Consider the following 26,873-nt stretch of genomic DNA (forward strand, 5'->3'; position numbering starts at 1 on the left):
GCTGTAAAAGGATCTAAATGTTTTTCTGTTCTTGGATCAGGTCCTTTTATTTGTTGCCAGCAATCTGATAATTACAGGATCGTAGAACTACAGAATCATAGATTTGAAAGGGACTTCAGTGTTCATGTAGTTCAACTCCTTGCTCAACACAGGAATTCCAAAGCATTTTGACCCAATAGATTTTCAATCTCTGAAGGTTTGAAGACCTCCAATGAAGGGGAACAGATTCACATCATAAAACAGCTTATTCTACTGGATGACTGTGAAATTTATTTTGCATAAATAGTTTTTTGTCTTCACATTCAATCACTCATGGAACTGAGAAGTATGTTTGGCCTGAGATCAATGATAATTTGTGAAAAGCATTTCCTAGTCTTCCAAGAGATTATATTATTTCCAGACCTTTAGAATGAACAAAACTTACATCTTTATTAATCAATTTTATTTTCTTTAAAATGAAGTGCATTATTTTTCCAAAGATATTATGCCATAGGTCAGACATGTCAAACACAAGGCCCGCGAAGTGGTTTCATATGGCCCGTGAAGCCATCCTGGAAACAGTGAGGGAACGGCCCCCACTGCCCTGGCCCTGGCCCAGAGACCCTCCTTCTGCCAGAGACCCTCAGATCTGTCCCACTCCTGCCCAGGCCCTCATAGGCACCCTTGATGCGAACGATGTAGAGCTGGCCACGCCCACCCAGTAGGCCATATGCACTCTAGCCACACCCACCCAGTAGGCCACGCCCACCCTGGCCATACCCACCCGGCCCCTTGAGGGCAACCGCAATGCTGATGCGGCCCTCAATGAAATTGAGTTTGATATCCCTGCCATAGGTCTACACAAACTATTTCATGAAATACTTTGAATTAGCATATGAGAAGTTTCTTCTAGTTTAAGGACTAGTAAGCAGATGTGAGCTTCCACCAATTTTTGTCAATTACATTATAATTTTATATTTTTATTGTGGCTAAAGTCATTGCAAATATATTTGTCTTATCACCTATTAAACAATATGATGGCACTAATCAAGGATGGCCCGCCCCTGTCTTCTCTAATCTTTAACTTGGTTTTTGAATATGTGGCTTCTTTCATTAGCCAATCTCAGGATGTGCAGTTTGTGATGACACTTAATATTGACATTGAATGCAAACTGTTTGTATAGGTAGATGATATCAAACCTAGCATGGATAATTTTTCAGTTCACTGCCAAAGGTTATTGAAGCTATAGGTAATATGGTTTATGTTCTGGTTATACCATCAGCTAGGAAAAGTCTAGTCTGTGTCCTTGGGGATCTAAAATATCTATTAGTTGATATCTATCCATTAACTGATAGATAGATCCACACACACTTTACAGCTCAGGAAACTAGGGAGGATCCAGGGGTAGGCAACCTTGGCTCTTTTAAAATAATCATTATAAGTCAACCAATTTAAGGTATTTCACCAGTGGGTCAATATGTATATTGCCATATTTTATTCAGTGTCCATAGACCAAGAGGGATCATCTTCTCTAAGCTACAGAAGCAGCAACCCTTTATTTAGTTGCCAGATACTAATTCTCTCTGAATTCAGAAGAACTTATATCTAAAGAAATATGAATAATTCATTTAGCTTATGGTTCAAACAAACTCTGCTGATTCTTAGTTCAGTCTTTAGCTAGTCTTAATATATTGCCCCTCCAATAAGGCGGAAGTGCTTTATTTAAATATAGTAAAATATTTTGCTTCCACTGAAGAAGCAGAATATTTATTTTATGGAATTAAAATGTAGCTGGAAAGAAGACAGGGAGGAGAATATTAAATCTCTATATATTAGATCTTGTAACATGCAGGAACTACTGTCCCCTTTCTGCATTCAGTTTCTCTGTCACCCCCCAAAAAATTGAGAATGTGTTATTTTTAAATATGTAATTAAAGAGGTCATGGAAAATGATGACATGTTTTTAACAGTTTTTAAATTAATATATCCCCTTCATGGATTACTGCCTTGTCGTGGCGAAGGGGCTTGCGTAATTCAATGAAGCTATGAGCTATGCCGTGCAGGGCCACCCAAGACGGACAGGTCATAGCAGAGAGTTCTGACAAAACGTGATCCACTGGAGAAGGAAATGGCAACCCACTCCAGTATCTTTGCCATGAAAACCCTATGGACAGTACCAAAAGGCAAAACGATATGACGCTGGAAGATGAGCCCCTCAGGTCGGAAGGCGTCCAATATGTTACTGGGGAAGAGCAGAGGGCTAGTACTAGTAGCGCCAGAAAGAATGAAGCGACTGGGCCAAAGCCGAAAGGACGCTCAGCTGTGGATGTGTCTGGTGGTGAAAGGAAAGTCCGATGCTGTAAAGATTTTTTCTCCATAGGAACCTGGAATGTAAGATCCATGAATCAAGGAAAACTGGACGTGGTCAAACAAGAGATGACAAGACTGAACATTGACATCTTAGGTATCAGCGAACTAAAATGGACAGGAATGGGTGAATTTAATTCAGATGACCATCAGGTATACTACTGTGGGCAAGAATCCTTCAGAAGAAATGGAGTAGCCTTCATAGTCAATAAAAGAGTAGGAAAAGCAATACTGGGATACAATCCTCAAAATGACAGAATGATCTCAGTTCGAATCCAAGGCAAACCATTCAATATCACAGTAGTCCAAGTCTATGCCCCAACCACCAGTGCTGAAGAGGATGAAATTGACCAGTTCTATGAAGCCCTACAGCACCTTATAGAACTAACACCAAAAAATGATGTTCTTATCATCATGGGGGATTGGAATGCTAAAGTAGGAAGCCAAAAGATAACTGGAATAACAGGCAAGTTTGGCCTTGGAGTGCAAAATGAAGCAGGGCACAGGCTGATAGAATTCTGTCAAGAGAATACGATGGTCATAGCAAACACTCTTTTCCAACAACCCAAGAGACGGCTCTACACATGGACATCACCAGATGGTCAACACAGAAATCAGATTGACTATATGCTCTGCAGCCAAAGATGGAGAAGCTCTATACAGTCAGTAAAAACAAGACCAGGAGCTGACTGTGGCTCAGACCATGAGCTTCTCCTTGCAAAGTTTAGGCTTAAACTGAAGAAAGTAGGGAAAAGCACTAGGCCAGTCAGGTATGAATTAAATCATATCCCTGTTGAATATACAGTAGAGGTGACAAATAGATTTAAGGAATTAGATCTGATAGACAGAGTGCCTGAAGAACTATGGACAGAGGTTCGTGACATTGTACAACAGGTAGCAACCAAAACCATCCCAAAGAAAAAGAAATGCAAGAAAGCAAAATGGCTGTCTGAGGAAGCTTTGCAAATAGCTGAGGAAAGGAGGGAAGCGAAAGGCAAGGGAGAAAAAGAAAGATACACCCAATTGAATGCAGAATTCCAGAGAATAGCTAGAAGAGATAAGAATGCCTTCTTAAATGAACAGTGCAAAGAAATAGAAGAAAACAATAGAATAGGGAGGACCAGAGATCTTTTCAAGAAAATTGGAGAAATGAAGGGAACGTTTAATGCAAAAATGGGCATGATAAAGGACCAAAATGGCAGGGACCTAACAGAGGCAGAAGAGATTAAGAAGAGGTGGCAAAATTACACAGAAGAACTATACAAGAATGAGCTTAACGTCCCTGATAATCACAATGAGGTGGTCACTGACCTCGAGCCAGACATCCTAGAATGTGAAGTGAAGTGGGCCTTAGAAAAGCTGAGCAACAACAAAGCTAGTGGAGGTGACAGTATTCCAGCTGAGCTATTCAAAATCTTAAAAGACAATGCAGTAAAAGTGCTACACTCAATTTGCCAGCAAATTTGGAAAACTCAACAGTGGCCACAGGATTGGAAAAGATCAGTTTACATTCCAATTCCTAAGAAAGGCAGTGCCAAAGAATGTTCAAACTATCGCACCATTGCACTCATTTCTCATGCTAGTAAAGTCATGCTTAAAATCCTACAAGCTAGACTTCAGCAGTATGTGGATCGAGAACTACCAGAAGTGCAGGCAGGATTTCGAAGAGGCAGAGGAACTAGAGATCAAATTGCCAACATACGCTGGATCATGGAGAAAGCTAGGGAGTTCCAGAAAAACATCTACTTCTGCTTCATTGACTATGCTAAAGCCTTTGATTGTGTGGATCATAACAAACTGTGGCAAGTTCTTAAAGAGATGGGAGTACCAGACCATCTTATTTGTCTCTTGAGAAACCTATATGCGGGTCAAGAAGCAACAGTGAGAACTGGACACGGAACCACTGATTGGTTCAAAATTGGGAAAGGAGTCCGGCAAGGCTGTATACTGTCGCCCTGCCTATTTAACTTATATGCAGAGCACATCATGAGAAAGGCAGGGCTAGATGAATCAAAAGTTGGAATTAAGATTGCCGGAAGAAATATCAACAACCTAAGATACGCAGATGATACCACTCTAATGGCAGAAAGTGAAGAAGAACTAAAGAGCCTCTTGTTGCAGGTGAAGAAGGAGAGTGCAAAACTTGGGTTGAAACTTAACATTAAGAAAACCAAGATCATGGCATCTGGCCCTCTCAATTCCTGGCAAATAGATGGGGAAGAAATGGAGGTAGTGACAGATTTTATTTTCCTGGGCTCCAAGATCACTGCAGATGGGGACTGTAGCCAAGAAATTAAAAGACGCTTGCTCCTGGGGAGGAAAGCCATGGCAAATCTAGACAGCACACTAAAAAGCAGAGACATCACCCTGTCAACAAAAGTGCGTATAGTCAAGGCTATGGTCTTTCCAGTTGCAATGTATGGTAGTGAAAGTTGGACCATAAGAAAGACTGAGCGCCAAAGAATTGAGGCCTTTGAACTGTGGTGCTGGAGAAGACTCCTGCGAGTCCCTTGGACTGCAAGGCGATCAAACCGGTCAGTCCTAGAGGAGATCAATCCTGACTGCTCTTTAGAAGGCCAGATCCTGAAGCTAAAACTCAAGTACTTTGGCCACCTAATGAGAAGGAAGGACTCCCTGGAGAAGAGCCTAATGCTGGGGAAGATCGAGGGCAATAGAAGAAGGGGACGACAGAGAATGAGGTGGCTGGATGGAGTCACTGAAGCAGTAGGCATGAGCTTAAATGGACTCCAGAAGATGGTAGAGGACAGGAAGGCCTGGAGGAATGTTGTCCATAGGGTCGCGATGGGTCGGACACGACTTCGCAGCTAACAACAACAACAAATTAATATATATCTAGGTGTCCATACATTTTCCTCCAAATTGCTTAATTTTTTGCATAATTTAATACTACGTCTGAAAATAAACTTAGGATCTCAGAAGAATCAAAATCATATCAAATCAACTTCCTAATCAAATTCTCCCTTTTAAATTATGGTTTGAGTTTACATTTTTTTTAGATTTCATAAAACAATATGTGGAGAAAGTTCCAATCAATTTTTTAAGTAAAGTTTTAAAAGAAGTCTTTAATATGTATCTGTAATTATTGGTGATTATGGTGTTTTATCACGACTTGTACCTTCCACTACATTATTTTTTAGAAGTTAAATGACAAGGGATTTTTGTTTTGTTTTGTTTTTGGGTTCTTAAATTTCTATGAAATTGTAACACTTGTCTTCAGGTGAGATTTAGTTAAATCCTTTGAGCATTTAAGAAGCATTCCTGAAATGTTTGCCAGAAAAGTGACAAGTTTACCACTTATAAATTTATTGACAGGACACATAATTGAAAAGATTGCATGTGAAAGATTTTAATGATTTTTTTAATAGATGGAGTGGCAGCTCTAAATGTGTTTATACCCATTTATGAAAATACCAAAGGATTATGTGAAGTCATTTTAATACACAATTGTGCAATCTGATTGCAGACAAGGCAGCTGGAGATTATAATATGATTCTTAGCTTGTCTGGTCATGTCTGCTATATGCTGGTTAGAAACAAATTTAATACTAATGCATTGGCATTTGGTGCCCCCTCCCAATCTATCTAATTATTTTTTCAGGTTAAAAAAAATAAAGAAATGCCCTGGTTATATCATCAGTAATTTGTCGTATTGTCATTTATAATGATTAGCATCTGAATGGTTTTCCAAAAGATATATTTATTAATTTCTATCTTATTGAAGATTGAGCAATTGTGAAAATAGTCAAGATCAGGCAGTACATGGAAAAAGCAATATTAATATTACTCAAATATTTTGAAAGAGTGCAAAACGTGTAGTTAACAGGATCTAAATATTCTACTCATCGTTGTATTTTGGAAGTGTAATACAGGGTACAATGCACATAATTTAATGTCTTTACCCTTTAAATTTAAGGAAAGCATTTTTGCTAAGTGCAACATTTTAAGACCCAAAGTCTCAGATAAAGCTTGTAGTAATATGATTTCTAATAGAACTGATATAAAGTAAATATATGAGAATTCAGATAAATACTCAGGAGACAGTATTAACTTAGGGTGTTTAATATATATAGTATAGCCAGGGATAATTTTAAAAATGTCCAAACTTTGTATACAAATTATATTCTCCTCCCTGCCCCATTTTGTTTGATTGCTTTGCTTATATCTATTCACATCTATATTTTGACAGAATCTAAATGTGTAATGTCTTTAGAATTCCACAGGGTGTCATAATATAGTTGTTGAATCCATCATAGAAATGAAAGAAATATGATGTATGCTCTTTGGAAGAGTAATTATCATTGGATATGAGAACACAGAATGCATAATGTTGTAAAACAGCAAACTGTTAATTTATTTACTGATTGCCTTTTTCTACAATTCCGTATAATACCGTTGTGTGCACAGAAACATGAATTTAGGAAGCATCTGTTCACAGATAGATTTAGTTTTTTTCTTTGCCCAGAGGAAGATGGTGGTAGAATACTAAAGATACACATCAACATATTTTAATTCTTTTTTTGTTGCATGATTCAGTATGCTTAACATATGTCAATTAAAAAAATATGCAAAACTATATAATTAGAAAATACAGAGTTGAATATTCAAATAATAAGGCTCAATTATATTTCATGTATCAATATTTAGTAACATTTTCAGGATGGTTTATTTTCTCTTATATACCTTATTGAACAGCATTTGATAGAGCAATGGACTGGAAAGCTTATACTGCCAAAGGTCTCATTCAAATCCTTATCTTCTGTTAAAGATTTCTTTCCATAAGGATGACAAAAACTGCAATGAAATTCAGAAATAAACTATCCAAATTTATGTAAATTGAACAGTAGTAGTACCTCTGTCATTTTTTGAACCAATGCAATTATTTTGACTAGGATATTTTTTTCTTATTTTTTGTCCCAAATACATAAATAAAAGGCAGAAATCTGCTTAACTTTAAATTTAAACAACCATTATGTACTGTTGAAAATAAAATGTAATAATATACTTCTTATACTGCTTAGTTCTTTTTTACTGTATTGGACCACCATAGACTAATAGTTTTCTTGTATACCAAACTTTTTTCTTTTAAATTGTACAGCAAATAGGTACAACTCTCACTGCCCCCCATTACGTTAATGTATAAATTCATGGCATGATAAAATTCTGTCTCTTTGGGGTTTCCAAAATATCATTTATTTGTAATTTATGCTAGGCTTTGCGATCTAAAAAATATATTGAACAGAGGGGTAAGTATTTTATTGCAAATGAATAACACTTGTCAAATATGTTTCTTCAAATGAAGTAAACAGTTAATCAAATTGAGTAGTTATGATTTACTGGCAAAATAATACTACTCAAATCTTCAGCAGTCAGATTATTCCCAGCTAAGAGTGGGAAACTTGTTTTAATTTTTCATTATATCTCAGTTTGACTATAAAAGCTTATAAAGAAACTGCAAAGCACAGTAAACCAATGATAGTGTAACTATGCAACCATCCCAATGCAATAAAGTTTTAAGGTACCGTATATCTCGTTCATAAATTAGTATATAATATCCGCACCATTAATCTATACTGTATCACATCTTAGGAGGGCTCCAGATTGAGGGAGATGATTTAATGGCATTTAATAGCTATACGGGACCATGGTAGGTGATGATTGAAAACACTAATGAATGTAGAGGGTCACAGTATATGGGGATGCAATATTCTTCATTGGATTCTGTATACTTTGATTATTAACAACTGTTGGTATATCTACATCAGGTGTCATCATAAGATTGTTGGCACTGCGATGATGGCAGTAATGATTGGGTGTGATCAAGGGTATGGAAATGTAGATTTGCATCTTAAATTTTTTTGGGGGTGAATCATTCTATTTGGTTGAGATACATGGAAACGTTGATTGACAATAAACTTGCACTTAAACAGTGGCTAAATAAGTGGCATGAAGGGAGAAAACTTTCCAGGTAATCTAGCAAAGCCTGATCACCTTTCAAAAGATCTACAGTACTCTTACTTTAGGTCCAGTGTTGGAAAAAAAAACACCATGCTGCGTTAAATCAGGTTGAAATACAAGTCTCTTCCCTATATTTGACCAAAAAGCATGATACGTTGATTTTAAATATAAATTTCAATTCTAGTTCTGGTTTCAAGAGAGAAGCCACAAGCACCCAACATATGCTTTGTTTTGTTAGGGTAGCATGACATCTTAAACCTTGCCTTTTGTGATAAAGAAATATTTCATTATCTTGCCTCCCCTCCCCCCAAAAGATTGAAAATCTTCAGGAGCAACTTAGAGATAAAGACAAGCAACTAACTAATTTGAAAGATCGTGTGAAATCACTACAGACAGATTCCAGTAACACAGATACAGCTCTAGCTACGCTGGAAGAAGCCCTCTCTGAAAAGGTAGGTTCTCTTGTTTCCTTCTATAATTTCTTTTTAGAACTGGCTCAGATGTTCTACCGGCTGGTCCTTTGGACACAGAAATCTGTCCTAAATCAGAGGACCCCAACCTTTTGGGCACCAGGGACTGGTTACGTGGAGAGAGGTTTTTCTGTGGACTGGAGGGGGCGTGGTTTTGTGTGCTGCCTGCATCCCACGAGTGGGGCTTTGCTTGTTTGTGTGGCCCGGTTGCTGGCATGATGCGGCCCGGTACTGGTCCACGGACTGTGGGTTGGGGACCCATGCCCTAAATGATCAACTTCAGTGAAAAGTGTACAAAAACTGCAGAGCTATTCAGGATTCATAGATCCTGTTTGGGCTAGTAGAGATTTATCGTCTTAAAACACAACAAATTCATCTGTTAAGGTGGCAATCATGTAAGTGTCTGGACAGCTAAAAGATTATAGCTTTGGGATCCTCACCCATAGTTCTGATTGGCCCAACAGTTTCATGTTGGTAAAAATTTGCATTGTTGGATGTTGCTGCAAGTCAGGGCTTTAATGCATCCAGATACAGAGCTTTGGGTCTCTGTGATTAAGTTCCTGTTTGCTTTTGTGAAAAAAAGGCATTAGATTAGACTTGTAAAAGGAGAGATATAAACCCAGGAATGCTTGCCAAACAAAATAAGACTAGAAAGGATACAGTGTTGCAATTTCATATTTTTGTGGTTAAACATTGAAAACATGATATCTAAGAGCGTTTTAACAAGTGTAGTCACCACCTAACTCAGAGATGCTACAGTTGAATTCCTCTTTGTTTTGTGTTTGTGAATTATGATGTTCAGTGTTTAATAGAATATGTGACTGACAGCAGAACTAGGTTTCAGTCAGTAGAGTAGGAAAAATAATTTTAACTAAAATGTACAAGTGTCGCTGTGTAACCAAATTAATCTTAAGTGGTAACTTTAAACCTGCCTACAGAAATTCATAATATTTGGGAGATATTTTTTCCATATGGACTGGAGAATTTGCTATTTTTCATTGTTCTTAGTTTCCTATATTTTTTTCCTGTCCTGTCCTGTCCTTTTTAATGGTTTTTAAAGGCCACATAATATTGTATATGTATTGTTGCATACATTTCCTCCAAATGGTAAATCTTTCCTTAATGTACACATTTTTATGTAATTTTTCTCATATGCCTATATTAGTGTGCACTTTTCCTCAACATACACTTTTGTATAGATTTTAAAATTGTGAGCTGCATTAAAAAAATTAGAAAAATCTGGCAAGATTTTTTCTAGTGCATGTATAACTTTGGAAAGTGCCTAAATGTGAATAAAATGTTGTCCTTTGTCTTTGCTCTTCCATGTGCTGCACTGTCAAAAGATAGGACTGATTTATTTATTTATTTATTATTTTAATTCCATTTATATCCCGCCCTTCTCCGAAGACTCAGGGCGGCTTACAAGCTTAGCAGTAGCCTTCATTCTATGTATCCATATTAAGGTTACAAATGAAGTAGAGAAAATAGTTGCAAGGGATGAAATACAGGTTTGTTTAAGTAGATTGGTTTAATTTTCTGTTTGGCCCTGATTTTCTTGAGGACTATCACAAGGACTCCCATAAGACTCAAGTATCTATTTCATGCTATTATGGGTCGAGAATGTTTTCCAGGTGCTAAATATTGGGAAAGCATAGTTAAAATAGTCAGTGCGGTTGATAAGAAATACATTAGAAAATCTTTGATTAGAGATAAATTAGGAAAGTATAATTAGACAAATATGGATTAGCATTTCTACCCCATTTGACCCACATCTTTTCTGACAGTTCACTTCTCCAAGAAACAAAACCTTTACTTTAAAGTTAGCAAAAAGAGAAAAGAGTGCCTATATATAGCTTTTTGCACATGTTTTATGTTCTGCCACTCATTCAAGAAGCTCTCATTATTTCACTTCCCCCCAAAGGGTAATTATTTTACATGTGGTAACAAGTAATGTTAGGTATTACAAGAGCCTTTTTATCCTACAGTCTTATCAACTTTATCACTTTACCATTTTCTCTCCAGAAAAGGTCATTGTCAAACTATAGTTAAAGGAAGCTCTTAATAAACTAGTCTACAGTAACTTTTCTACATTCAAAATTAAGGATGGCCACTATTTGAATAGTAAATGTGATGTAAGGATAATTTGTATTTGGGTAGAATGCAAATGATCACTTTCCTACAAGCCAAAATCTAAGAAAATCTAGGATGTGAGGGGTAGTTGACTGCTGGACAGGGTTAAAAGGAAAAGAAAGCTATTAGAAAATTTAAACACAAAACAAAACAAACAAATAAAAAGAGATGATGGGAGATCTTCTCTACAGTCTTTCTGCAATTAAATATAGAGATGGGCTTTTGCTGAAGAATAATTTATGGCTGATGTTTTATATTTATATAACAATATTGCTAAATAAACTTTAATTGTTCATAATCAACTGATCCTCCCTATAAACAAGAGAATTTAATGCCTTCCCCAATGTCCTCACATATTCCATTTCGCCAAATAAATTATATGCCACAATACAATTGGTAAAATTATTATTTATTTATGTCTTTATTAAATATTTATATGACTGCCCAACTCATATGCATCCAATTCTTCAAACATTTTATAAATAAGAACAGGGGCATATCTGGAACAGTTCAATCTAGATTTTCCTTGGTTAAAGGGAAAATAGGATGGGAAGTTGGAGTCTAGTAAAGGAAGAGCAATAATTTCTGGAGAAGGAATTCAGTTGCCACTTCAATAATTTTCATGAGAAGGATTACAAAGTGACACACACATATCTGTTCAGACATATTGCTGATGTGTCAAGTCCATCTTCCAGATACAGAATCTATAGAATGCATATGGCAGCCAATAGATTGTTTGATAAGAAACATAATGGAAAGCCTTTGTTTAGAGATAAAATAAGAATATCTAAATTTCCTAGGTTATCAGTATTTTGGAATATTTCTCAATAGTTATAATGTAGCGGATATCCTGGGTGCTAAGGCTAAACTATCACAGCCACTCTATGGAAACCCAGAATGCACTTCTATGAAGAGAATTGGCAAAGTTCACTAGATCTGTTGAATTCAAATCTGCATGAGCCTTAAGATTTATGGGCTGAGATCTTGATAGGATATGGCTACTTCATGGTTTTAGGGAACAGATGCAAGAAGTACTTCATCATGGAACCGTAGCTGTTGATTTCTACTGTATATTGTATGGTGTGTTAGTATGTATGCGTCGACAATAAAGATGTACCTATTTTGCATATTTATTCTTTGGATAAAGTGAACCCTGACAAAGTTAATGCTGTAGAAACTTGTATTAGTTGTATATTCTTGTATTTAAAAGAATGGACAGTAAAGATCTGTAACAAAAATAGGAACTCCTTGATTATATTAATTAAATATGGGTCCAACAAATTTGTGTTTATAATTCTAGTGGGCACAGGAATTAAGTGTGGCTAATGGTTCAGTATGGTTATTCAGTCAGAGTGGGATTGGGGTTAGTGTTGCAATAATAACCAGTACTAAGCGAATATTCTTCCATTCTGTTTGACATGCAAGAAATATGTAAATTTGCCAGTACTGAATGTTTGCCTTAATTAGTGCAGTTCGTCATTGCTATCCATTTAAGGATTTTCAGCCTTTATATAGAAATGCTTTTAAACTTCAGTAGCCAATAATGCCTGTTCTGTATCAACATTCTTATTTCAAGATCATTGGTATTAGAGATGATTGTTTTTCTATGTCAAAAATCTCCCAGTGTGTACACTTGGAAAGTCCCTTGACTGAGACCTGATTAGTTGGTTAAATAAATGGCTTCACTTGAATGTTAAATATCTCACAATAATATTAACATTAGTTATATATTTGTACATCTAGTATGATACATAGCTTTTGCCATAGTACTGATCAAACAGAAAGCACTTTTGTGTGATGTACCATATTGTACTACAGAAGAAAAGGGCTAAGGTTATTAGGGAAACACAAATATTTGCACACTCTTTTAAGAATATAACTTTCCAAGTGAAGTATGTATTTTTTTTCCTCTTGAGTATATTGCTTGCTTGGCTTCTGAGAGAGGGATTGTTGCTCGGTTCCTCCTCTAGCATGTTAGTTTGGTCTGGAATATCAGCACACTGACAATAATTAGGGTATTTGTTCCTTTGAGAAGAGTGAAGACCTGCATTAGAAAGTTAAGTTTATATTCTTCCAAATCCATTCTTACATTCTCTCCATTACATTCTTCTATTTATTTCAAGAGAGCAGATACATTTCCAAACCAAATTCTACACTCCTCAGCCTTGGATAGCATCTCACTAGGAACTCAGTAGATTGCCTGTCTTAGACAGCAAAAGTGAACTCTCAAGCATTTAAATTCTCCCTCACCCAACATTTTAGTTGTTAGTCAGCACTTGAGCCTGGTGGGTCACACTGGAGGAATTCTGACCTAATGTGTAATTGCTTCTATTGTGGCCTTGTAATGTATGCTTTGCTGTTGAGTGCCATGTTCAATTTTCTATTGAAAACATAATGTAGGATATTTTAGCTTCCTTTATGTTCTTAGAATTTTCAAGCTGCTGCTTCTGTTTTAAAATATAGCCATATTTTTATGCTTTAAGGAGAGAATTATAGAGCGATTAAAGGAGCAGAGGGAGAGAGATGACCGTGAAAGAATTGAAGAGATTGAATCCTTCAAAAAAGAAAACAAAGACCTGAAAGAAAAAGTTAATGCTTTGCAAGCGGAGCTGACAGAGAAAGAGGTCAGTATTTGCAACTAATAAAACGCTTTATTGTAGGGATTCAAGTGTTATAATGAATCAAACCTTTACAAGTAATGTAAATGTTATAAGTTGGTTATTAAGGCTATTTATCATATTCCAAAGCAATTAGTTTTGCAATCTTACAATTTTTATAAATAGTGTCATAAGATATGGCAGAATCCAGCCAACATTGGCTGTTCTAGCAAAAGATAACAACAACAACAGCATCATCATCATCAACAACATAGTTGGAAGGGACCTTGAGGTCTTCTAGTCCAACTCCTTGCTCAGGCAGGAAACCCTATACCATTTTAGACAAATGGTTGTCCAGTCTCTTTAAGCCTAAACATTATCCACAGAGGCCAACTTCCAAGGATTACAATGTGTGAAACTTCTTGTCAGTCTTATCTTTTCAGTTGTAGAGCCCTATCCTCAGAGATGAAGGAGGCAATGTTTTTTCCCCTGAAAAACAGAATCAATTACATTGAGGTTTCAAAATTTAGAATGAGGTTGCTGAGTGGACATGAAATATGCATTTTAATACACACAACTTCATTTTGCATACCTATTTTTCCTCTTCTCTATACCATGGTATACTCTTGCACCTTAAATATATTTGGTGTAGGAATAATTGTTACCCTTCATGAAAAAAAAATGTGATTCTAAAGAATCCTAGAATGACATAGCTAGGCATTTGGTTTCACTCCTGTTTCATGCTCCCTGCTTGGTGGTTAATTGGGCAGCTCACATACACAATAGTATTGAACAAGTCTATATGGTGGCTTTGACTGCTGGAACTGACTAATAAAAAGCCAAAGAGACTTTTACGTTTACATTCTGCCTCCATGTGAACACACTGTAGGTAGCCTTCTTGCTTTCAACCGATAGATCCTGAGATATTGGCACTGGCTACTCATCAGAAAACTATATCGCTCACAATACAAATGTACCATGAAAGGTTTGCTAGTAATTGCAATCAATTAAGTATCTTCTGGTAATCCCCACTTTGTCTCCTGTATCTTTTTTTTTCTAGTCTAGCTTAATTGACCTCAAAGAACATGCATCATCATTGGCTTCAGCAGGGCTGAAAAGAGACTCCAAATTAAAGGCTTTAGAAATAGCCATAGAGCAAAAGAAGGAAGAGTGTAGTAAGCTAGAAGCACAACTAAAAAAGGTAAGCATGATGGAGTATTGGTGGTTCTTGCTCCTAATTGCATGTCGGCATTTTGAAAAATGTTAGTTTCTGTTAGTTTCAAGCTCAAAATACTAATGATTTGAAATATTTACATGATGCTTTATCAGTTTTTCCACTGAAAAGTCTTTTTTATTAGTTAAACTGTTTGCATCTCATATATTGTTATCAAAGGATTGCTATAAGCTTAAAGTAAGAACCATTTATTATTAGTAATATTTTAGATTTGTTCATAAGGGAAAAGACTTTTGATATATAATTGAGTATTGGACAGGTTGTTTAGCACATCTAATCATATTTGAACTAATATTTATCAAAATGATTTTTAGAATTACATTAATACATTTTCTATCATACCTTATTTATCCATATGTCAATTACTATTATATGTAGTCTTTGTTGAAAGACAAACTCATGGCATATTTCTTGATTTAAGTATCATGTTTGGCTTCCCCATTTTGTAAACAGCCACTTTGTCAATGAATTAATCAAGGTATAATGCACATTGTATCTGAGTAATCTTGCATTAACCTACCAAATAAAAGAATATTCTACTCTTTATACCATAGTTGATGCTTTGCGGTTGAAGATAGCATACTAAAAAACAAAATATAGTATTAAACCTAATCACCGTCAGCCAAGTAAACTTTGATATAAAGTAGTCTGCTGGTCTCAATATAGTACAAAATACACCCAGTGCGCTACTGTAGATTTGATATCCATAGCACACTTGGGCTATGCACACTATGCTTCAATTATGTGTAGCAGTTATTCTTTCTTACAAATTTGCATATTACTGCAGTCATGCAAGGCCTTCAGAACCTTTCTTGCTAGATTATGTTGCACTTGTTCTGGAAAACTAAATATGATTTTAAAGTGTTAGATTGTCCACTTCAAATTGATCTTAGTTCTCATATAACTTTTTTTTGTTTAAACTAGAGTTGTCTACAACTCAAGTCCCAACTGTGGCTTTAGAAATAAGCCAGGAATTTGTGAAAATAGCAGTTAAACTATTGACAATTGATATAGTTAGTGGGGAATATGAGTAGATTGGCATTTTTCGATGGAAGCCCTGTTTATACCTAGTTACAGCTGACCCACTTGTTGACCATTAAAGGACCAGAATATTAAATTATCAAGACTTTTTGCCTCATTCAAGTTTTGTAATGTTTTGGTTGATTTAGCTTAGAGCAGCATCATTTCTCTGCAGAATTTTAACCTAGAGAGTGATAAGGTTTTTGTTTTGTTTTTTGAAGTGGTACAGTAAAAGATTTTTTTTCCTGAATGAAAAGAGAAGGCTTAATAAAAGTAAGAACATCCCCCTCCATTTCATCATGTTATTATATCATAAAATTAGTATCTACATCATCTGAAGGAAAACATAGATTGCAAATAATAATTATCAACAAATGATAATTTCTGATTGATATTTTATTTGGATACATTAAATTCAAGTAATCATTTAGAAGAAAATGGTCACCCAAAATCTTGAAATTCAGGCATTTCAGTTCTAGAAAAATCACTAATTTTGGGTATTTGGTTTCTAACGATAGTGTCACCAGTCAAAATGTTTTAATTCCTAACGCATATACCGTTAAAAAAAGTGCCTTAGAGCAATGAAAATTGATGGGTCTAGAAATTAAATGTATAAGAAAGCTAAACTGTTGCTGGTAAAAGCAATAGTAAAATAATCACGAGTATAAGGAATCATAAATATTTTTTTCCTGGAGTTAGTTTAAATGCATTTCCCACCCACCCACCCCGGGTGTTGCCATATTTTAATTTTGGGAATTCAGGAAAAGATAAAATAGAACCTGAATTAATCTTAGGAGAACATTATTAAAACAAGACCCATCAAATTCTGCTTCACCTTTCCACCACTGTTTGAAATATGGATTTGAAAGTTGGGATGGGAATCCTGAAGAATGCTTCTAATGCAGAGTTAGTTACTGAGCTGGAAAGAGAAATTTGAGTGGCAGGGGCCACACCATTAAAGCCTTGCACATAACATGCATAAAAAGGGGCATGACAATCATGGCTTCCATCTTGACTTTTTTGACCCCCTCATGTGGATTCCTGCACTGGGAAGTGGTACCATACTTGTGAAAGCACTGGTGATATGTGCATAGGAGTCTTTGGCCCCTGAAGCTAGGCAAAAAAAAATTGACGTGTTGATGTTTATTTCAGAAGATATCTGTTTCCAATGTTATATCATTACCTTTATATTTATCTAAGTTTCCATCACTAGCTAAGCCATACACTATTTTATATTCAAATAAAATGGAAATTAAGTTTTATATTAATATGAAAAGAAAGCTCTACATTTAACAATAATGTCTAATTAATCTTTCTTATTACCATCTTGGAACCTTTGATGATAAACTGCAGGCTTGGCCAAGAACACTTCTAATGATTCATTACTAGAAAAAAGCACTTAATGTATCATCAGCGGTGGACAGTTTTCTGTATTTCATGGATTATTTCATTTGAGAAAGAGAAAGCAACACAACCCTTGGATTTTGTACTCTAGCCATTCTTTTCTAAGAGCCAAAATCAACATTTATTTTTCTCTAGAGCTTCTCACATCCAGTAAGGAATGCTTAGAAACTTAAAATTTCTTCTTTTTTTAAATTCCACATTTTCTTCTGTGCAAATGTGCCAGTTTTGCTAAGCTAATACTGTTTTCCTGGATCTTTCCTTCTTTTCCTGTCTGTGCTTCATTCTTCCCACCTTTGCAATGTAGCAAGCTGAACAATTGTTCAATCAGATGTACAATCCCGTAAGTCCTTTCAGAAAGTCTCCACTGTAGCATATAAAAGCATGAGGATCTATTCACATATCGTCATGATGTTCTATTCTTCCTCCATAGAGCTTTGCAGAACCTACAATGGCTTCATTTGCACTGTGTTTAATTAAGTGGGCTTTGTGGACTTTAAGGCCAATGTTCTTTTTAAAATGGTATTCATAAAAAAATTGGAGAAATAAAACTTTCATTCAAAGTTTGTATTGCCTTCAGGTCCTCAACAGCTTAATTGTAAGAAAGCATGCAAATATCAAGCTTTATTGTTACTTTACTGCTATACTTTATTAGATCCTTCAAATTAAACATGACCTTTTGAAAGTTATTCAGTTTCTCAAAAATATTAATAAATGCTGTTATCCTGAAAGAAATGATATTGTATAACATACATTGGTTAGTAGATAGTTGAATTTTTAGGTATAAAGAAGATCAACGTCCAGCATTTGTAAAATAATTTAATTCAATATTTGACCATAGTTACAGATCCATGGCAAAGTCTGTATCTACAAAGTTAGCAAAAGTAGAAGAAATGGACTACAAATACAATATAATAATAAAACATCCAGGTGTATACAATCAAATGGAATTGTAATTCAGGGCATCACTTAGGCCATTATATGTTGCTTATACTTTGTAGGAGAAAAACCTTATGGTAGCCTCAAATCAGGAGGTGTCTGGTAGCAATTTTTCTACCTACAAAAATTATTAAAAGCCATCAACTCATGAAAACTGATGCCTTTTAATAAAACCTGTTAGTTAAAAAAGGTGCTACCAGATTCTCCAATTTATGGCAGAAGACAGAAACTTAATGTTTCTCTAATAGCTTTGCTTTTATTTGCAATAAGTGGCGTTAAATACCTTTGCTTGCATCTACCAAACATTTTGCCAGAATAGGGTTCTAAAATGTACATGTGCATTTCTATAAAAATTAGATAAGAAAAGGGATAATGATTGGATCTGTTCCAGATAAGCAGGTGTGCTTTTCATACAGTCTCTCTCTGAAAGAGCTCTCATTACTGCAGGTGGCACAATGGTACTTCAGAATCTTGCAATCTTTTGGAACTCTTTTAAACACAAGGGTAAGCATGCCAGCAAGACTTTTGCTGAAGTGCAGCTAGCTGAGAGAATGAAATAACCAGTGGCTATTTCAACCAAAGAAATGCCAACTTGTTTCCTTTTAAACACTTAAGTTTTATATTTAAGTATCCAGTAACTTAAAAAAAAACTGCTGATGAATTGTCTTTGCTTCTTAAAGGCTTGTTAATGTTATTGTGATAGATGACAATTTGCCATGGCCAACTTGCCACACCAACTTGCCACAGGACAACTCCCCAAAACACAATTTGCTGTGGGACAAGAGTTACATTAATATCAAAGAAATAGTGGAACAGAATCATTAAAGATAGGATGCAAAGAGAGAAACAGAATGCAATGTGAATGGCAAGATTAAAATAATTTTTATTTATTTTTATTTATTTTAAATAATTAAATAGAATTGTTAAATTGTTCTGCGGCAAGGTGTCCCATGGTGAGTTGGCAGTGGTGAGTTGGCCATAGTGAGTTGGCCACAGCAAGTTGTCCTATTCTGATGTTGGGAAACACCCAGCCTGGCACTAAGGAGGGATCAAGCACAGAGCTAACCTGGAGTCACTGTGCAACCACAAAAGGCTAAGTTCCTTGGAACCTTATCTAACTGTTCCTAGGAATGGGCTGTAGATTGGGGAGATTCTCATATTATAAGCAGTACATAATAAAATAGTTAGCTTGAACTCTGCATGTGTGGGTCTAGTTCTTTGTGCTTAACACATTGCATAGAACATGCTTCAATGATTGGGTGAGAGTAGAGCATGCATCATAAATCAATCAGTGTTCCAAATCTGAAAATCATTTTTGAGGGAAAAGTATGTTTATGTACATATATTATATTGATGAAAGCTATTTTCCTATATACATAAAACTATATTAATAATGATAGAACATCATGTTATCGTCTCCTATATTATAAAATTATGTTTATTAAAGTTTTGTAATTCCAGTCTGAAAGTATGACATGTCTCTAAGCAAATTATGTGTATTATACAAAAGTATTTTACTCTCTCTTAACACAGGACCAAATTCTACTGTTGTAATAAAAACACTGAATGACTAAACAAGAGGTTTTTTGTAAACATTCACTTATTCAAAACTACCTTGTAATTATATTAAGTATTGGGTAGAATTAAGTTCATATAAACCCTGAAATTATTCTCATTATGCCTTGCTGATTGGGTGGGTCAGCTGTTTTTAGTCACTTTAAGTGTTCCAGGCTTAAGCTGGAAATAAATCATCAATGAAGTATGATTTTTTTCCACAAAAAGTGGATTTCTAGCAAGATAAATTTTGATGAATGACAAATGACGGTGGTTGCCCCCAAAAGATAGAAATGAGATCATTTCTCATCTAGGACTACTCTCTGAACTGGGATGTTTGTAAACCACAGAGTAAAATTAAAATTACTTCTCATCTAAAGCATTCTAAGATCTATTTCATTTAAATAACATTTCCATCATCTTATTTAAAATATGAAATCTATCTGGAACCACTACAAAAGTGAAAAAGATGTGTTGTACACACATTTCCCCTAGAAAGGAACGTTATAAGGCCTATAGAAAGGCATTTAGCGAGGTTTAGCCTGCCTACTGTTTCCGACAAAGAATCCTAGCATGACTCAGGGCATAAATACATAAATATCCCCTTAAGAATCTGAAAGATTGTGTGAACTGCATACAAGGTTCCCTTTAGAGATCCTGTGAGTAGTGGATGATGGAAAGAGGCTGACATAAAAGTTAGTCTTAGTGAAGCTTATAATTTGCAAACTGTTCTCAGTTCCTCAGACCCCCCCCTTTTGCTTTAAATGCTTCCAAAAATAGTACATTGATTTAAATTCAATTATACTGGCTTACTATTGCTATGAAACAGGGTCAGTGTGACATAGACACGAGGGAGCCCATCCTGACTGAGAGGTTGCATGCCGCTATTGATTTTCTGAGTATAAAACCAGAAGTTGACATTTCTTGCTAGCAGGTCTATGGCTAAAATAAAACATAGTTTGGCTCAGGAAGCTGCCATAGCAAAAGGTGAGCAGTGAGATAACTAATCTAATACATTGTTTTTAGACAGGTTCTTAGCCAGGATATTCTCCTTAACAAATTGCAACTCATCAGATTTCCACAAATGATTACAATATATGCTGTTTTGAAATGATATAATCCAGAAGGTCATCAAGCCCAACATCCTACCTCAAGGCAAAATAATTTTACTTAAAATGGAGATTTTTTTCAGAGCATTATTCTGTCTTTCCAATAATTTTCTACCCAGTAATTTGAAACATCAGTTCTACAGTGAGATTCTGTTAACTTTTCTGGAAGCCTTGTACATGAACTGTTGCAATGTGTTTGGTATAGGATTGTCTCAAATATTACTGAGAAATTGCTCTTGGGCCAGAATATAGTAATATGAACAGTTATGGGGAGGTCTCATAATAGCCATATAATGTCTCTGCTCTACCAGTTGCACTGCTTAATAGCACAGATCATTATTCCTAATAATAATAGAAGACTTCTATATGCAATTGAAGTGGCTGGTTATCACCTATAGAGCTTACGCAGCATCATGCCTAGATTTCTGAGGAACTGTCTACAGTATCTTCTGCCCATCCTGTAAGATTAAATAGAGTTTGCATTTTCCAGTTCTCATTAATTAAACAATATCCTCTAGTTAGACCCATGCCTTGTCTAGCACAGCACCTGCCCTCTGGGACAGCATTCCCTCAGAAATTTGAATTGTGGGTGGCCCAGAGTTGATTGCGGTTGGACAATGTCTTTAAGTTGAATAAGTGCAATAGGGTAGACTGCTCCTACATCTTCTCAGGCCTTGGGCTACTTATTAGGCCCCTTTGGGTTGAGTGTTATGTATGGAGGATGGTTTTTATTATTGCTTCCAGTCAACTATAATTCTCTTCTATTATTGCGGCATTTCTTGTCTTTTAATAAAGAGACAAGCTAATTTTCTGAAATATGACATTTGAAAATATTAAAGAACATTTTGATTTTTGGTGAATTTATAATAAACATTTATGTTTCTTTGAAAAGTAATAAAAGGAGAAAGCCATATGTATTCTGTGACCCTGGAGGGCATCTTTAGATCATTGGTTGGGTTGGTGGATAAGAGCCCTATGAAGTCAGGATCTGTGCTTTTGTGTGCCCGGTAGCTCTCTCATACTTTCCATTGGTTTCCAAGCTTCAGTTGGTTCAAAATGCAGTGTACTGCATGATTGTGTGCTGCTGTAGCTGTGCACGTGTGTCATCTCTCCTGCAGGGGCTGAATTAGCTGCTTGTTTGCTTCCAGATCCAATTCAAGGGGCTGGTTGTCACTTCAAAGTCCTTCATGGCTCAGGACCACCAGGTTATGTGAATGTCTAATAGGTCAGGTATATGTAACATCTTTTTCTAATCACATCTATCTGTCCCACCATAGCAGGGTGGCAGGGAGTGCTATGGGTCCTCTTTCTTAAGGATGGTTAGGATCAATCTAGCAGGATCACGAAGAAGGGCCTTTTCCAGGGTGGCTCCCTCTTGTGGAACTTCAAATTATCTATATATTCTTCAGTCCTGATGGTGTTTTCTACTACCGGTATTGAAATATCATTGCCTCAGCCTTTTGTCAGAGGAACTCCATTAAAGAAAACAAGATAAAATAGTTACACAATACTTTTCAGTTGATAGTCATTGTTTTTGTGAAAACACACCAAATAAAATAGCCATTCCCTGATTTACTAACCTAATTTGATTATAGTTTCTTTCTTAAATAGTTTGTGGATTGTAGTGTTTTGCTAAAAGATCATATTTTTGAATCTTTCCGTTTGTCCTGAGGTTATCTGTATTTTGTAGAAAATGTTTTTGTTTTCTGCATTAAAGGAACACTATCCATTGGATTCTGTTTATCTAAATCTTTGCAGAAACAATGGCAAGCAGCAAACAATGTTTAAAGTCAGTTTAAAGGACAGTTCCAAATTATAGCCTCCAATCAATCCCAGCTATTAACTAATAACTGGAATTGAACCGTCTCTGATAGCATGGTGTTTGTTAAATCCAATTTGAAGGATCTAAAGTATTTTCTTGCATGCATCTTTCTGCTGTCTCATTTATTAGTCATACTCATCTTTTGGCTCTTCTAAATAAACATGTATTGCTCTTGTGCTTATATATTGATGTTGGAAGAATAAATGATGCGTATAGCATGATAATAAATAATGTACACTTTTTCAATTCTTTACATTCATTATATAAACCAATATTGCTGTGTATAATAATTTGAATAACAAGGGAAAAATAATGTGAGACTGATTTTTTCATAAAACATGATTAGGTTTCTCTTCCTTCCTCCCAAATTCAGCCCCTTTTCTCTCTGTGGGTGTGCAGAAGCATGAAAACTAGTCGACAGTTCATAAACTGTCATATGGATATAGCACACAATAGAAGTCTCATGGTCTAGCAGTTTTTAAAAGTTAATTTATAATTCATTCAACTTTCTATAAATATTTGGAGACAATCAAATTGCATGAGTGTAATTATGACTGCATAAAATAATGGATGGATCTCCTTTTCTTTAAGCTTATCCTGGATATGATCCCAAAACAGCTAAACTATGTTGCTGCTGCAATCCATTAAGACCAGCAGAGACAGTTGACCTATAATATACCCTAAGTGTTGCTTGGCCTTGAAGACCTGCAAGGCTGAAGCAACTATGTACCTTCCCTTGAGTATGCTTTGATACAGCAGTTGTATAGTTCTTTGGGCTTACTCATTGAACCCCAGATGTATATCTGGTTGCTTGCTCTTAAGTAGAAAAAATGAAGGGGTCTTTAATTTAGCCCAGCTAAATGTGAATAACTGGTGGACATCATTATTACATTTTCCGATCTGAAACATTTATAGGAATATAGAATGAGAAGAAGATTGGAAAGAGTTTGAAGATTCCTTGCTCCATGTAGGGATATTTTAATCCTTAACTTTGTCTACTGAATTGTAGTATTCAGCAATAAAAACCAGTAGATAGAAATTGAATAAACAATATGAAGAGGTCTGGAGGTAGCTTCTTTATCCTTTTGATGGACTTTGGAAATGAATGAGTGGATAATGAAGGATGAAAAGGATAAAGAAGAGGAAAGCTCTGATCTCTTCTCTTGGGATTTCCAAGCAACCTAATATGAGATGCCTGTTTATAGTTACTAGTATGATCCCTATCCTTAATACTTTGTAGATTTCTTTAGCATTGCAGAAAATGTATTTTAATACCATGGAGCTGAAGGGAACATAAGAACATAAGAAACAAACCTCTGAGAATAGAGTTAGGGTATATCCATACAATCCATAGGCTATCTGGAGTCTATACTTTAAGTGACTTTTCCTGGTGACTTGGTCAGTGTGAACATTCTAGTTCTGTGTGATAGATATTGCAGTACATTCATAGTTAGGCCTTCCCATGCTAGACTTTCTTATTTTTCCAGTGTACAGCACTGATATCTATAGCATATACATGAGAGGTGCAGTATATGGGCCATAGAATATGAACCAGCCCCTAGATACAACTAATTAATCCACAAAAACCCATACAAAGAGCTCAACACATTTTGCATAGCAGACCCTTCCCCTTCCCCTCACACACTAGGAATGTCCATAGAGGAGGGAAATAAAAAAGTCAACATGGTGATCACAACTACAGGTTAATGACAGTAGTTGGGACTGGAAACTCTTTTCCCAAGTGACATGGCTACATCATGGGATCACCATTTGCAACCTCCTGTGAACTTATCCATTGACTTTGCTTGTTGGAAGCTGGCAAGGAATGCCAATCACATGAATGATGCTGCAACTGTTCTAACTGTGAGCCAATTGCCAAGCACTTAAATCATGATCATGTGACTGCAGTGACCGCAATTCCGAAGATTTGTATAATTTCCCTTGTCATAATTTTAAACAGCTGCTAAATGAATCATCATTAACCAAGGACTACTTGAATGTAATCAAAGCCAGGTCCCTATTTAGCCACCATCTTGATGTTTTGACTGCTCTTTGCAGATAGTTCTGATCACATTTATAACTTACTGTAAGTCCAACAGTTTTCATATCAAAAGGATCATGTGGAACCTTTTGAAATTTGTTTAGATGCAGATTTGACATCAAAAGGTAACTGATGCAGATGGCCTTAGTTACCTGAAAATAGGAAAGACACAGCACAGTGATATTGTCAATACTCCTGAATGCCTTGGCAGATCATTTATAATTTATAACAGTAACTATAATTGGGTAGTGTTGGGCTTTAAGGTTTAGTGAATGTGGTCTAGATAGCAGATTGCAGACCACAGGGCCTCTGAAAATACCAGCCACTGTTGCCAGTGAAACATCAGGAAATCTGTTGCTTAGACCACAGTCACTAAACCCTAAAGCCCAACTTATACTGGCCATGAAAGCCTATACCAATATATTGACTCTAACTTCTTGTTTGACAACATGGGCAGAGCTAAGAGTTCTCTGCTGGCTGGTTACCCTCTGATCCAATTCAGGATCCTCATGATAATGTTTAAAGCCTTAAACAACTTAGATTCAACCACTTACAACCTGTCTCCCTCTTGAAGACTATCCTGCTGCTTCTGCTTTCTTGGCTGCCTCAGTTCTAATCCTTTCTTAAAGAAGTTATGTATGGATCCCCAGATATTCCAAGAATTCCCATAGAGATATTAAGAATAATAACCCTTATTTTTCTTTAATGAAGCTGACAGATCACAAAATAAATGTGGCTGCTGGTGGTGGTGTCAGCATTTGTCCAGTCTGAAATCCTCCCCATATCTACAATATGTTTCCATCTTGTTTCTTTTCAATATTGCATTGAATGAAGATCTTACTTTTGAAAGCTTATCTGGAAAACCCAAACAAAAATATTCCCCAAAGATTCTGGTTCATTCTTCTACTGATCATTCATCTTTGTTATTCCACATCTATTTGTTATTTGAAATGGACCATATAAGCCTTCACATTTTTCCCCCTGAAGAAAAAGTAAGTCTAGGAAATGGAACAAACATTTCCCTAAACTCTCACATTTCACATATTAAAAAAAATATTCAAAATTTTAAAAATAATACTTTTGTCTTATTTGCTAATGGCAAGTGCAAGGACTTCTTTAAATGAAGAACTATAGTAGTCAACTCAGCATATAGCCTAAATATATTTTCAATCTCATTTCCTCAACATACCCAAAAATCTAGCATGAATTATTAAGGTGCTGAAGTTTCATTTATTCACTGTACTCTGAAGTAACTTTCAGCCACGTCTTCCATAGTTCAGTTCAATTATTGTTGCACTAAGCACAGAGATATGTGTCACAAGTCTGCTCTGCCAAAGCTAATTAATTTGTGTTGTTTTCTACTGTTTACCCTCTTTAGTCCCATATCCTATAATAGACATAGCATTATTGAATTTTTCATTTTAAGATTTCTAGATGAGATTCAGGGGGCTGTATTTGAGCCCTCAAATTCTAAGGCACTCTCTATTAGACTATCCAAGATGCAATTTCAGAAAAGTCACAATTCTCATTTTAATATTAGGGCATACTTTTTTTGGATTTGAACAAGTGTCCACTGAAATGAACAAAAGTAGCTCATAGGAATACTTGACAAACTGTGTATTTTGTAAGTGGTGTAAGTTATATATGATTTATGCAGAAATTTATTCCCTTGGTATTTAATCTTAAGCTTTTTCAATCATGGCGAATTCCTTGTATTTCTAACTTTTCCATTTAGAAAGTATATTATACATATAGTTTACATATAGGAAAAAATGTCATACAGCTCAATTTCCTTGTGAATAAATGGTGCACTTATGATTTATTTAGATTTTTAAAGTATGTCTATGTAGGAAACTCGCCACTTTTGAAATAGCCTCAGAAGTTTCTTTGAGAATAAGAGATCCACTCTGAATAAACCTGTTTTGATCATCCTCATGCTTAACTAATATGTTACATGCAATAAGTTGTCCTGACCATTAATTCATTAATAATTTGATTTTTGTACATTACTTCATATTTTACTGAAACTCAAGAATTGCTCAAAACTGAAAAAAGTCATTGCAAAGCATGTAAACCTTCAAGAAGTAGATATCAATGTGATCTTTTATCTGAAATGTAAGCTTTGTTTAGTGTGTTGCTTTTTTCTTGCTAGTTTATTTTCTGCAATAATAATTATGCAAGGAATAGAACCAACACCGAGATTTGTACTGTATTATTAGATAGCAGCAGGACAT

The 26,873-nt window shown here is 35.6% G+C and overlaps 1 protein-coding gene across 1 annotated transcript in view; it reads left to right on the forward strand.

The window, feature by feature from the left end:
• ERC2 (ELKS/RAB6-interacting/CAST family member 2) overlaps window positions 1–26,873 on the forward strand; it is a gene marked incomplete at its 5' end in the record, with an annotated part of 568,754 nt that overhangs the window by 252,180 nt on the left and 289,701 nt on the right. Inside the window, 3 exons of the mRNA XM_083352921.1 lie at window positions 8,637–8,774; window positions 13,406–13,546; window positions 14,580–14,720. Of these exons, the coding sequence (XP_083209047.1) occupies window positions 8,637–8,774; window positions 13,406–13,546; window positions 14,580–14,720 (420 nt within the window). The remainder of the gene's footprint in view (window positions 1–8,636; window positions 8,775–13,405; window positions 13,547–14,579; window positions 14,721–26,873) is intronic.

The sequence above is a fragment of the Vipera ursinii genome (genome assembly GCF_947247035.1).
Source record: "Vipera ursinii genome assembly, chromosome: 2".
In the NCBI taxonomy this organism is placed as follows: domain Eukaryota; kingdom Metazoa; phylum Chordata; class Lepidosauria; order Squamata; family Viperidae; genus Vipera; species Vipera ursinii.